The 13,659-nt window shown below is 40.3% G+C and overlaps 1 protein-coding gene across 3 annotated transcripts in view; it reads right to left on the reverse strand.

Annotated features, from left to right (window-relative positions):
• The window catches only part of PHEX (phosphate regulating endopeptidase X-linked), a 189,429-nt gene that overhangs the window by 42,368 nt on the left and 133,402 nt on the right, over nt 1-13,659 (reverse strand). For all 3 annotated transcript variants that reach the window (XM_037046228.1, XM_037046229.1, XM_037046230.1), the window contains one exon: nt 7,933-7,991. In XM_037046228.1, the coding sequence (XP_036902123.1) occupies nt 7,933-7,991 (59 nt within the window). The remainder of the gene's footprint in view (nt 1-7,932; nt 7,992-13,659) is intronic.

The following is a 13,659-nucleotide window of genomic DNA, read 5'->3' on the forward strand; positions in this document are numbered from 1 at the left end:
TGTCTATGTTAAAATATCTGGCACATTAATGGTTCTTAGTGAAGAACAACAGCACAGGACGACTATGATCTCCGTTTTATGGGAATCCTTCATAGCATCAGTGGAAAGTTGGAAAATTGCTACCTGTATTACACTACACAATTATTAGAGAACAATCTTTTGGAATTTAACTTACTCCCTTTTCCCCTTCACCACTGCCACTGCCTAAATTTAGAGCCTCCCCATTCTTTTCCTGAACCATCTGCCAAACTCCTAAGTGGTCCAAGTGCCTCAATCTACCCCTTCTACATGCCATGATCTTTAAGAATAAAACTAAGGAAAAGAAATTTCAGTTCCTTGTCTCCCAAAGAAAACTATATGAGTTCCCTATGGCCTGTTCCCCAGTATGGCATACAAGGAAGGCCCTCGTCTTCTTCCACATAGCATCTCCCAGCATTCCTTCTTTTCCCCTCGCCCGGCATTTGTGATCATATCAACATCTGTTTCTGGGCCATTCTCTGCGCAGTCTGTTGCCTTTGCAACAGCCAATCCTTCTTTTAGCATTTCCTTTATGTCCCCACCTTTTTTGTCAAGAGAATTTCTTTTTCCTTTCAAAGCCACTCAAACGTCACTTTCATGGAAAAGCCAATCTTGTCTCTCCCAGATTAATCATCCTTCCTCTGTGGCTCCCAGGATGCACTGCACACCCTTCTGTTGCATATTCATCATGTCTTATAAATGAGTAATAACAAGTCTGTCTCTTACTTCTCAAACCAAAGAGTCTTAATAGCTAAGATATATTGAGTATCTACTGTAAACCAGTCTCTCTCCCAAGCACTTTATATACATTATCTTCTTTAATCTTCATGACAGCTTTATAGGATAATCACTATTATCTCCATTTTCAAAATAATTAAACTGAGGCTTAAAGATATTTAAGTAACTTGCCCACCGTTACAAGTTATTAGCGGCCAAGCCAGGAATTAAAATCCAAGCCCACACTCTTAACCACTGCACCATAAGACATTATATACCCTAGCACCAAATTCAGTACCTGGCAAGTTGTAACTTCTGTACTAGTTTATCTCTTGCTGTGTAATGAAGTATATCAAAATATAGTGGCTCAAAACGATAAACATTTACTATCTCACAATTTCTCTGTGCCAGGAATTCAGAAACAGCTTACGAGGTGGTGTGTCTCAGAGTCTCTCATTAAGTTGCTGTCAAAATATCAGCCTGGGCTGCATCATGTGAAGGCTCAACTGCCTTGGAGGACCTGCGTCCCAGGTGGCACACTCACCAGGTGCTGGTTCTGGGCAGGCAGTGTCGGTCTTTCACATGTGGAACCAGCTTCTTGAGTGCCTTCATGACATGGCTGCTGGCTTCTCGGAGTGATCAATCCAGGACATTAAGGCAGAAGCCACAGTGTCTTTTATGATCTAGCCTCCAAAGTCACACTACATCATTTCTACAGTATCCTGCTGGTCACAGAGGTTAGCCTTATTCAGTGTGAGAGGAACTACACGGGGGTTGAACACCAGGATGTGAGACTCACTGGAGTCTCTTGAAATATTAAGTGAATAATTGGAAAAAATTACTAAGAGTTGCTCTGAGAATCAAGATTTCTTCTAGATAATGAGAAATTTGGAGTTACGTGGCCATTTCAAATTCCCTTCCTTTCAGCTCACCCAAACTATGGAAGACTCTTCCCCAAAGGTTCCCCAATACAGCAGCAAGTAGATTCAGGAATTTAATTTCATTAAATTCCAGCAGAGGCCACAGGTATGTAATGGTTAACTTGGCTTCCACTTTATGGTTTCAGGCAGAATCAACGAAGAATGAGAAATTCTCCCAGCTTGAAACACACTTACTTCATTAACAGCAAAACAAATCTATGTTTGATTTCAGGATTAATTTTAATTCATTATTTTATTTATTTATTTTCAGAGAGAGGGGAAGGGACGGTGAGAGGGAGAGAAACATCAATATGTGGTTGCTTCTCATGCACCTGCCACTGCGGACCTGGCCTACAACCCAGGCATGTGCTCTGACTGGTAATCAAATTGGTGACCCTTTGGTTCATAGACCTGCACTCAATCCACTGAGCCACACCAGCCAGGGCCAGGATTAATTTTATAGTTTGATGCTAACATAATCCCAGCCTCTGGAGAAAGGCTTATGTTCTCTAGCAGAATATCTGTCATTAAACTGGGGCAACCAAATCCCCTATGTGCAACGGCAAAGATAATAACACCACTGGTGTCAGCCCTTGGGCCTTGCCTGTTTACAAGCCAAGGTTTTATTTGCTTAAAATAACTCCTTAATATTATTTGAGGCATATGAAGATAAACTAAAATGAGGCACTTTGCAGATACACATTGATATTGAATATATAAAATGAGTTTTATTCAACAGACCAATCCATGTTAGTGGAAATGAAAAGCAAAGATGAGCTGTTCATTCTACCATCCTCCCAATTCCGGTACCACCACCTGATTCAATGCAAAGTAGTTTAAAAGCTGGGTCAGAACACTTGTCAAGGGTCCCTGGATCCCACCCTCTAATAAAAGTGCTCTACAACAGGGATTGGCAAACTGCAGCCCAGGTAAACAGTTTTAGTGGAACACAGCCATGCTCAGTTGTGTATAAGTTGGCTACAATGGCAAAGTTGAGATTTTTTCAACAGAGACCACATGGCTCACAAAGGCAAAAATATGTACTACCCGGCCCTTCACAGAAAAGTTTGCTGAACGCTGGCCCATACCTCTGGAGGCTTGGCCTAGGTAACCTATTATTAATGGCAAATGTCTATGCATGCTATACGCTGTTCCAAATAATTTTATGGGGGGAATGAGGGTGTCACTGTACCTGTTGAGGTATTACATACATACAAATTTAAATGGTAGAACACAATGTGTGTTTACATGTGTATCACCTGTGCAACCACCTCCCAGATCAAGATAATGTTTCCTGTGCCCCTTCCCAGTCAATACTGCAACAAAAATAGCCATTATTTTATCATCTACCACTTAAATCACAGATTCATTGGCTTGTTCCTGAACTTAATGAATGGAACTGTGCAATGCTTCACTGAGCACTAAGTCAGCAGCATCCTTACATACTGTGGCATGGAGCCATTGGCTCTTTTTCACTGCCATATAATATTCAACTGTATGACTATACCTATTCACCTATTCTTCTGTTCATGGGCATCAGGTTCTTTCCAGGTTCCTGGCATTATGAATAAAACTGCTATGAACATTTGTGCACATGTCTCTTGGTGAGCATAAGGATCCATTATCAAAAAATGGAATGTCTGGGTTATAGGATGTGTCAAAAAACTGTCAGACACCTTTTCCAAATGGGTTGTGTTTCTCCAATACACAAAAATAATGAGTGTTTTAATTGATAAAAATATTTTGAGATCAAAAGTCCACAATATTTCCTTCCAAATTTTTCACATGTTGCTGTTTATTCTGTGACAGACTGGCTATCCTGAGCATTACTGACATTCCAGTTTTAGACACACAAACCCTAACCTTGGCAAAGTTTTGGCACTTTTTAAATTCCTCTCATTAAATCCTCACTCAAAACACTGTGGGCTAGGTAACCTTAACATGTAGTAGATGAGGAAAACAGGGGTTAGGAAGCAGAAACACCTTAACCAAGGACATACAACTAAATCAGTGGCACACAGGGTCTCCCATTGAGGCTCTCACAATTTCTCTACTAAAACTAGGTAGTCCTGTTTTGCAATTATCACCAAGGCAGAGAAGCACAAGCGTGGGCACCGATGCCCTCAACTCGTTGTGTTCTTCTTTAGGCACCTCATCGGTTCAAATATAATTCAGTTCCGCGAGAGTTCCTGAGTATAAGTCCACGTACATCAGACTTAAACCATTATTATTTCACTGCACTTTGTATCTGAGGACATTGTTATCCAGCTTGACAAGGGTAGAAAAATAGGGAAGTCTACCCACCCTGCAAAAAATCTAACCATTGAAAGATGGTGACAAATCCTAGAGTTTCACACAAAGCCATGGATTTGCAAAAAAAAAAAATCTTCTATTTCTACTCAAGTCTCTACTGCATGTAGAAGCAGGCTTAAGTGGCATAAATCAGAAAATGATAATGGGAACCAAATGAAATTCTCATAAATCACGTTACTAAGTATAGTTACATCTTAGATGTGAAACCCAATTAAACAGATGGCCACATGCTGTCAGAATCAGCCCCTAATCAATAAAGATGTTCATTTTAGAAAATCACCTCAATTTTTCATTTCTTCAGTGAAGCAAATAGAAGGCAGTTGGGGGCTGGGGGAAGTCCCAGGAAACCCAGTGGGGAAATGTATAAGAAGGAACTCCACCTGTCTTAATTTGTAGTCCAGAAAAATCAGAAAGGAGAGAGAAAAAAAATCACCCAAAGGATTCCTTGTCATCCTGCCTGGGAATGTAATTTACAAAGAGAGCGAGCACTGGTCATTAGGAAAATAGAAACAGCTTGAATCTCTTAATTAAAATATTGCTTCAAATTGTTTATCACAAACCCCCTGTGCTCATGAGCTTTTGAGAAACCACTGGGCTACCCTGCAATGGAGGCTTCTTCAGTAAACCTCTCATAGGATCATCTCTTCCCAGACAAGAAAAAGGTTGGACAGGGGTTTAATCCTGGAGATGTAAATGTTATTAGACTTAAATCCCCAAAGGAGCAGTAGGCATTCACTGACACTGGAAAGTGAGTGTGGAAACATCAGTGAAGAGTCTATCTCAATGCCTTTTCTTGCATAAGAGCTGATACACTAGATTGGTCAAAATGAAGTCTACCAGTGCTAAGGTGATGACAATGAGAGTTGATGCGAACACTTCTGTACTCTGGAATACTGACTTCGGAAAACACTTAGTGATATCTGGTAAAGCTGAGTATTTGCATACTCCACAAGCCAGTGCTGTTCGTAACAGCAATAACCTAGTGGAGGGGAAACATAGGTCTATCAACAGAAAAGGTTTGTAGAATAAGTAAGTAATCTGGGATATAGTCACACAATGGAATATTACAAGGCAGTGAAAATGAAAAACTACTCCCACATGCTACATGAATGAGTCTTAATAACATGTTGATTAAAAACCACAGTTGCTTAAAATTACATACAATATGCACATCATTTTTATGCTAAAACATAAACAAAAAATAAACAATATATTGTCTAGAGATACTTAAATGGTTTAAAATTTATTTTAAAAAACAATGATATCAGGAATGTTCCAGTTCATGGTTAGGTGGTACATTTATAGGTGTACATTTATCATGTTTTCTTATACTTTATAACTTTATGTGTTCTAGGATGCTACACATATTATTTTAATGTACCAAATATTATATATATATAAAGCATTTTCTTTGAAGATATATACTATAAGAATTTTCTATTGCTCAATAGGTTATTCCAAATAATATAACTCATATTATATAAATATAATTCATATTGTTATAGTGTTTATAATTGATATTCCTAATACCATGCAGTGAAGTTCTCAACTTAGAGTTAGATCAAAACATCATGTTGTATATTTTAAATACAATTTTTGTCAATTATGTATCGATAAAGCTGTGGGGAGAAAGCAATGGTATTTTCATGATAATAATGAATATTTTACAGTAAAGAGAGACATTCAAAGTATTCAAAATACTTAACAACTGATTTCATTACATAAATTAATGTAAAAATAAAAAATTACCACCATCTGCTTGTTTTCCTTCTGTTTACTATCTTCTCAGACCGGTCCTACAGAGACTGCCACTCCCAAACATGGCCACATGAGGGCAACTCTATGGAGATGTGCCTGCTGGGACACAGGGCTGCTCTGTCTGGATGAGGGCTGCCAGCAAGGAGATGCTAGTGTGAGCAGGCAGGTCGCCTCACTGAGAAGGTGGCATTTGAGCAAGTATTTGAAGGAAGTGGGAGTGTGAACCTTGCCCAACCACTTGGGCAAGCTCTCCCATGCCAAGAGAGTCCAGAGTATAAATGCCAGGCGGGAAAATTGTCTCATGTTCTAGGAACACGAAGGAGGCCACTGGCTGAACAGAGGGGAGATAAAGGCAGCCTGGTAAGAGCCCTCTGGCCATTGCAAGTAACTTGGTTCCTATTCTGAATGCAACAGGAAGCTGATAACAGGTTCTGAGCAAAGGAGGGAAATATGGTTGTAAAACATCTTAAAATGGCTACAATATTATATTTAGAATCGACTGAGGGGGCATAAGGACAGAAGCAGGGAGGCCAGTGAGGAGGCTAATACGTACAGGTATGCAGGACATGGCAACTGTGGCAAGTCTTCACAAATTCCATCCCCCACCCTCAACAGCATAGAGATGTGCTTAGAGCCATGAGATTACATATTATTACCAAGTAAGGCAGTGAAGATGGAGACCAGGAAGGGTGAGAGGGTTGGGGGAAATGAGAAACTAGCAGGGACTCAAGCAGGAGTGGCCGACCCTCTTCCTAACATGTCATTGCCAACCTGAACTCGCTGTTTCTTTCTTTTTTTTTTTTAAGATTTTATTTATTTATTTATTTTTAGAGGGGAAGGAGAGAGGGAGAGAAACATCAATGTATGGTTGCCTTTTGTACGTCCCCTGCTGGTAGTTAGCCTGCAAGGAACCGGCCTGCAACCCAGGCATGTGCCCTGACTGGGAATCGAACCACAATCGCCTGGTTCGCAGGCCCGCGCTCAATCCACTGAGCTACGCCAGCCAGGGCTGAACTCGCTGTTTCTCATTCTCGTGTCCTCACACTTTTTACTACATATATAGAATTGTCCTGCATTCTTTTCAACCTTATTTATAGAGTATCACACTTGATATTTATTTTCCTAAGTTGTTTTTCCCCTACACAATCTAATATTTGTTAGGCTCGTCCATGTTAATGCATGTCACTCTAGGTCACTCACTGTTCACTGCTGTTTGGCACTCCTTTCTGTGAACATGCCACATCTGATTCATTCTCTTGTGAAGGGACACACAGCTTATTCCCTTTTCCCCCTTACTGTAAACAATATTGTTATGAGCATTCTCCCATGGGACTCACTGTATGGGACTTCTCTAGGGCACTAGTTCTCAAACTATGTTAGAGTCACCTGGAGGGCTTAATAAAACAGGTTTCTGAGCTCCCTGTGAAAAACAGGTCTAGGGTGCATTTCTGACTAGTTCCCTTGGGAAGCTGTTGCTGTCAGTCCCAGGACCAGACTTTGAGAATCAGAGCACAAGGGCAGATGCCAAGAATGCAAGTGATGGTCAGAGATGTGCATGCACATCTTCGGCTTTTCTAGGTGTTGCAATTGCTCTGCAAAGTGAGTGGACCAATTTACATTTTCACCATCAGTGAGTGCCTGTCTCTGGTGACAACACTTGGTGCTATCAGATTTTTACTTTGTGTCAATCTGATCTTCAATAATTTTTAAACTTATCATGGCATTTATAATTACATGTGCCCAAAATATGTAATTAGAAGAAACTCAAGACAGCATCCCAGGATTAATCAGAATATTTCCAAACTTTTCTTATATACAGATAGTCTCCTCATGTTCCACAATTTGCCCAGTCACCTGCTTGTTTTTCCCATCAATCCTAAAAATTAAACAAAATGGTATGGACAAAATCTGCAAGACCATTATGAGAGGAAAAGTGGAAGCTTGCTTCTTTTCATGGCCAACTTCATTTTAGTTTTATTTATTGTAGTTTTCTTTTTACTCAGTGGTGATACAAAACTTTAAAAAAATATAAGGTGAACAGAGTGAGGAAAACTGAGCATATGGGTATGGGAACAGACTGCCTCACCAACATACCTGGTCATTTTGGGGGGTAAAATAAAGAATGCCCTACCCTGACTCGCAGTTATGGAAAAGTTCCTTCCATTTTGTACCAGATTAACAAGGAGACAAGAAGCCAAGTACTTACGGATCTGGTTGGTGGATGCACTATAGAAGGCATTGACAGTCGTTGGATTTGTAAACCACCTGTAGCAAGAAAAACGAGTATCACCAAGTGATTGTCATTATCCCGGCAGGAGGGCAGCAAGAACAAACAGAATGTGTTGGAATTTGTTAGCATATAACCAGGGAACAATGCAGATATGGGACACATGGGGAAATTATCGCTTCAATTTAGGGATATTGCTCTGCTCAATAAACAAACAATCTCATCCTAAACTGAACATGGTTCAGTGAGAATATATTAACATGCCTGGTTATTCACTGTTACTAACTTAACAGAAAAAGTCAGTGCCAGTGCTTCTGAAACAGCTTAAATGAGAAATTCTATACTCTAAAGTGCTCTCCCCACAGAGGGAAGCACAGCAACAAGCTGATGTTTGCCAGCCCCATAAGTGTATTTAATGGGTCCATGGGACAGCTCAGTTACTACACGGCATAGCCTCTGATCTGTCCACATTAAAAGCTTTTGGACTAGTGTTAACACAGAGGTCCATGGACAGAGAGATTAATAAAGTACAACCATGCTTCTCTGGTAGAAAGTTTGCTTGTTTAAGCACCAAAAGAACTAATGACTTGTCCTGCCCCTATCACCAGCTGTCTGAGTTATGTCAAAACAGCTGCCTACCTTCTTGGGGCTTGCTTTAGCTATGAAAATAAAGTATTGCATTAGGAGATCTTGGGAGTACCTTCCAGCTATGAAGATTCTACACTCCATTTTAAATGTATGGTAGGTTACTTAGATCAGGGCTCAGCAAATTTTTTTTTCTGAAGGAGTCAGATAGTAAACACTAGGTATTTTGCAGGCAACAAAGCAAAAATCAAGGATGTTATACAGGTACTTCTACAATGAGAGAAATTTTTCCATAAATTTTTAATGAAATTCAAAATACAATCATCAAGTATAATTTATTATAACATGGGCCTATTAATGAGAAGAATGGTATTCTTTGAGGCCAGGATAACATTTTGCGTAATTGGTGTTCAAAGTTAGCACTTTCAACCATCAAATCAACTGCAAACATTTATCTGTAAAAATCATTCTTGGCTCATGAGCCATACAAAAACAGACAGCAGGCAAGATTTAGCCCATGAGCCACAGTTTGCTGACACCTGACTTAGATAGCTGCAAGCTTTGGCCATTGCCCTTTATGATTAAAACCAAGCAATTTGTTTTAAAATTAATTGCTTAAAATAAACTTGTATAAATTCCTTTTCAGAACAATCATTTTACTAATTTTATGTTTAATATAGTAATAATTTGTCAGTAATATGAAACTAGCAAGAAACCCAAGTGTTGATTGTAGTTGGTCCACCCATACCTTCTCCCCACCTATAAAGTCTATGAATATGTCATTTTATTATTATTACTAGCTAATACTCAATGAGCACTTACTATGCCCTAAGCACTTTCTATTTATAGGCTTTTCCCTACAGCAATTATAATAATTATTAGACCAGTTCGCAGATAAGGACAAGGAGATTTAAAAGTATTATATACTTGCACAAAGTCTGGTCTGACTTCAGAGCAGTTCTCTTAAGTATTACATTATACTGGAGACATTACTGGACATCAAGAAAGACAGTATCCCTTCTCTTGTCAAAAATGAAACCTTTACTCATTCCCATAAGTGTATTTTTCCTTCAACTTTAAGATTAATATTTCAATACATCTTAATGTTTAACACAAACTTACTGACTGGACTATTTTCCTAAGGAAATAAGTGGGTGGGAAACCGCCTTTATGGACCTAATATTGCTACCTATAGTAGGTAGAATCACAGCTCCCAAAAGGACATGCACATACTAATCCCTGGATCCTGTGACTGCAGGTATAACTAAATTGAAGAACCTGGAAATAGGGAGGTTATCCTGGATTACTCGAGTGGGCCCATTCAAACCTCATGAGCTCTTAGGGACAGAAAACCTTCTCTGACTGGAACCTGAGAGATGCCACCTAAGAGGAGGAGGAAGTCAGAGAGATTCCAAGAGCAAAAAAGATTCCCTGCACTTGTTTCTGGCTCTGAGATGTGGGGTCAGATGCAAGGACCAGAGAGAAACTTCTTGAGCGAAGAGTGGCTCCCAGCTAACAGCCCACAAGGAAGGACGGACCTCAGTTCCGCAACCACAAGAAACTTGAGCTTGGAAGAGGATTCTTCCCAGAGCCTCCTGCTAAGATTCTAGCCAGCTGACACCTTGATTTCAGCCTTGCAAAACCTGGACCCAAGAAATGAGCCAAGCCAACCCACACTTCTAACCTACAGAACTGTGAAATAATCCACTTGTCATTTTGAGTTGCTAAAGTTGTGGCAATTTATTATAGCAGTAACAGAAAACTAATACACTCCCCAAAGAATCAAGCATTTGTATGTCTGCTCTTTGGGTCAAGAGAGGGAAAATCTGGGTATCTCTCAACTTGCCTTTCAATGACATTGAACCCAAAGTAATATGTACAAAAGATTATGTGTATTACTAGAGCTCATCCCTTCTCTTCCCATTCCTCCCAACTCCACTCCCTTTTGCAAAGAAAAAACTTTTAGAACATTAGGGTAAGAGCCATGCAGGAAAAAAAAAATTTATATCACTCTTATTTGTTTTTAGAAGAAGGGAAAGGAGGGAGAAGAGGAGGAGAGAAACAACTGTGTGGCTGCCTCCCATGTGCTCCCGACTGGGAACCTGGCCTGCAACCCAGGCATGTGCCCTGACTGGAAATCAAACTGGTGACCCTTTGGTTCACAGGCCAGAGCTCAGTCCACTGAGCCACACCAGCCAGAACACAAGAAAAATATTTCTAACTGCTGATGGACAAAACTGGACAAAACAAATAAATCAACCAACCACATGGGGCATCTGAAGCTTCAGCATGAATACCTAAAACACCTTATTTCTGACACATGGCCACACCTTTCCTGACCTCCCAGAGCTCTTGCTGATTCTAGGGCATGTTTGCAGTCTTCATTATATCCAGAGCTCATATTAAGTGATGGCAGCAATAGATCCTACCAGTTATGCATGCTACTATTTCTTCTTATTGGTCAGTGTCCGTGCCAAAGCAGCCATTAAATATTTTCTATTATCACCCTAATTATACCCATTTATTATATATTTTTATGAATTATTCTCTAATGGAAGAATACCTGTGCTTGTTCTAATCTGTTTGCAATTTTTTGTATACTCCTCCCATTAAGAGTTGGGATCTAAATTCCTCTCCTCTCAGTCATGGGCTAGCCTCAGGGACTCACTACCAAGACATACAATGCAGTGAAAATGACACCACATGACCTCCAATGACAGGTAGTTAAAGGCAATTCAATTCCCCCACCCTGTGTGCCCGCTCTCCTGCTCTCTTTCTTAGAAAACTTGTTCTTTGAAGTATCTTGCTCAATCAGCATGCTATAAAGAAGCCCAGTGCCCACAGAGAGCTATAGAAGGCCTTCTAGCCAACAGTCAGCATTAACTACTAGACCTGAGAGAGGAAGCCTCCCACATGACTACCTAACTGAGACTGCATGAAAGACTATGAGCAAGAACCACCCAGCTGAGCCTAGTGACCTGCAGGGCCACGAGAGAGAACAAACGATAACTGTGGTGTAAGGCCTCAACACTTTAGGGTGGCTTGTTGTACAGCAGCAGATAACTGAAACACTGAAAAGTTGCCTGTCCACAGACTAAGTGCTACCCAATAGGTTGAATTTCCCCATAAAAGGGTTTCATTTGCCCAACACAATGGTTTGGAAAGATACTGAACTGGAATGAGTTTAAATGAGGTGTGCACAGCCTGCCAGCCCAGGAAATTTGAGAGGAGCATTGTCCTAACCAGTCAGGTTGGGGATTGGGCTGGGCTGAGAGGCACGCTTTCTGGAGAAGTTTTTACTGGAAAGTGGACTGAGGTGTTCTCCTGTGAAGGCAGCTTGACTTGCTTCTCACCCAGCCACAGGACTGGGAAGGACCAGTAGCAGATCCCGTGGGACTCAGGCAGCCTGTCGGGTGGGTGGGCGCCTGCACCCCAGTCTGGTAGCCTGGCTGGCGCAGGTGTGCGCCTGGGCCTACAACCCAAACCACAGAGGGGTCCTGCCGAAACCAGAAAAACCGGATTGGACAGTTTGAAACCAAAAAGGAAGGAATTGTGTTTTTTTTTTAACTTTTTCTTTTTTTAACTTTTTGTAAACTTTTTTTAAAACTTTTTTTCAGTAATCGTATATTTTTTAAATTTTATTGTTGCTGTATCTCTCAGTACTCTGTTCCTCTCCTTTCTTTTTTCCTGTTTTAGTCCTTCTTCCTTTCACCCCAAACTTATTGCTTTTCCCTCACTTCTCTTGCCCTTTTTTTGTGTGTTTGTTTGTTTGTTTGAGGCTTTCTATACCACTATATATACTTCACAACACGTCTCTTGGGTCTTAGCCCACTTTACAGATTCCTGAGTTCTATTACTATAGTGATTAACTCTACTTGCTCACACGCTATGTCTATTTACTATTCTTTACTCTCACCTTACCTCAAAACATGACCACCCACAACCTCACTGCTTTCTAGATACACCTCACAAGCCTTCCCTCCCCAACAAGAGACTTATCTTTGGTCTATCCTTTCTTAAAAGTGGCAAATTGGGTTGAAGATTACAGTTAACTATATAGAGCCTAAAGATCTTCCATCTCTTCTCTACTGGCTGTGACTGTAAATATCATAAAGTACTCTCCTGCGGTCATAAACCATTCTGCCTCCCCCTCTAACTGATCACACACACACAAAGAAAGGAGTAGGTGGAAGCGGAGAACATCAAGATACCTGCAGGAGACTGCACCACTGAATTTCACAGGTATTCTACCACAGAAGTTCACACCATAAACCCAGGGAGTCAGAACAGATCAATTTAAGAAGATGAAGCTAACAAGAAGAGTCTCATAAGCAATGGGAAGACAAAGAAACAATGCCCCAATGAAAGAAAAGGTAGAAGTCTCAGAAATAATGTCAGATGAAAGAGAGGCAAGTCAGCTATCAGATATTAAATTCAAAGCACTAGTTATCAGGAAATTCGAAGAGCTCACAATGAGCTAGCAGAAACTAGAGGGGAGCTACAATGAGCTCTCCGCAAACTATGTCAACATGAAAAAGGAAATAGAAACTATCAGCAAAGGCCAAGAGGAAATGAAGAATACAATTTCAAAACTGAAGAACACAGTAGATGGAATGAAAAGCAGGATCGATGAGGCAGAAGATCAGATCAGTGAGTTGGAGGACACAGTAGAAAGAATCTCCCAGAAAGAGCAAGAAAGGGAAAAGAGGCTCAAAAAGAATGAAGAGGGACTAAGAGAAATGCAAGACAACATGAAACGTAATAATATCCGAATAATAGGAATACCAGAAGGAGAAGAAGAAGAACAAGGGATAGAAAACCTATTTGAAAAAGTAATGATGGAAAATTTTCCTAATTTGATGAGAGAAAAAGTTACACGAATCCAGGAATCACAGAGAGTCCCATTCAAGAGGAACCCAAAGAGGCCCACTTCAAGACACATCATCATTAAAATGGCAAAATTTCAAGACAAAGAGAGAATCCTAAAGGCAGCAAGGGAGAAAAAGGAAGTAACATACAAGGGAGCCCCAATAAGGTTAGCTACTGACTTCTCAATGGAAACACTCCAAGCAAGAAGAGAATGGCAAGAAATATTTCAAGTAATGAGAACCAGAGGCCTAC

The sequence above is a fragment of the Sturnira hondurensis genome, unplaced genomic scaffold (genome assembly GCF_014824575.4).
Source record: "Sturnira hondurensis isolate 20B ecotype Veracruz unplaced genomic scaffold, ASM1482457v3 Scaffold0005220, whole genome shotgun sequence".
In the NCBI taxonomy this organism is placed as follows: Eukaryota; Metazoa; Chordata; class Mammalia; order Chiroptera; family Phyllostomidae; genus Sturnira; species Sturnira hondurensis.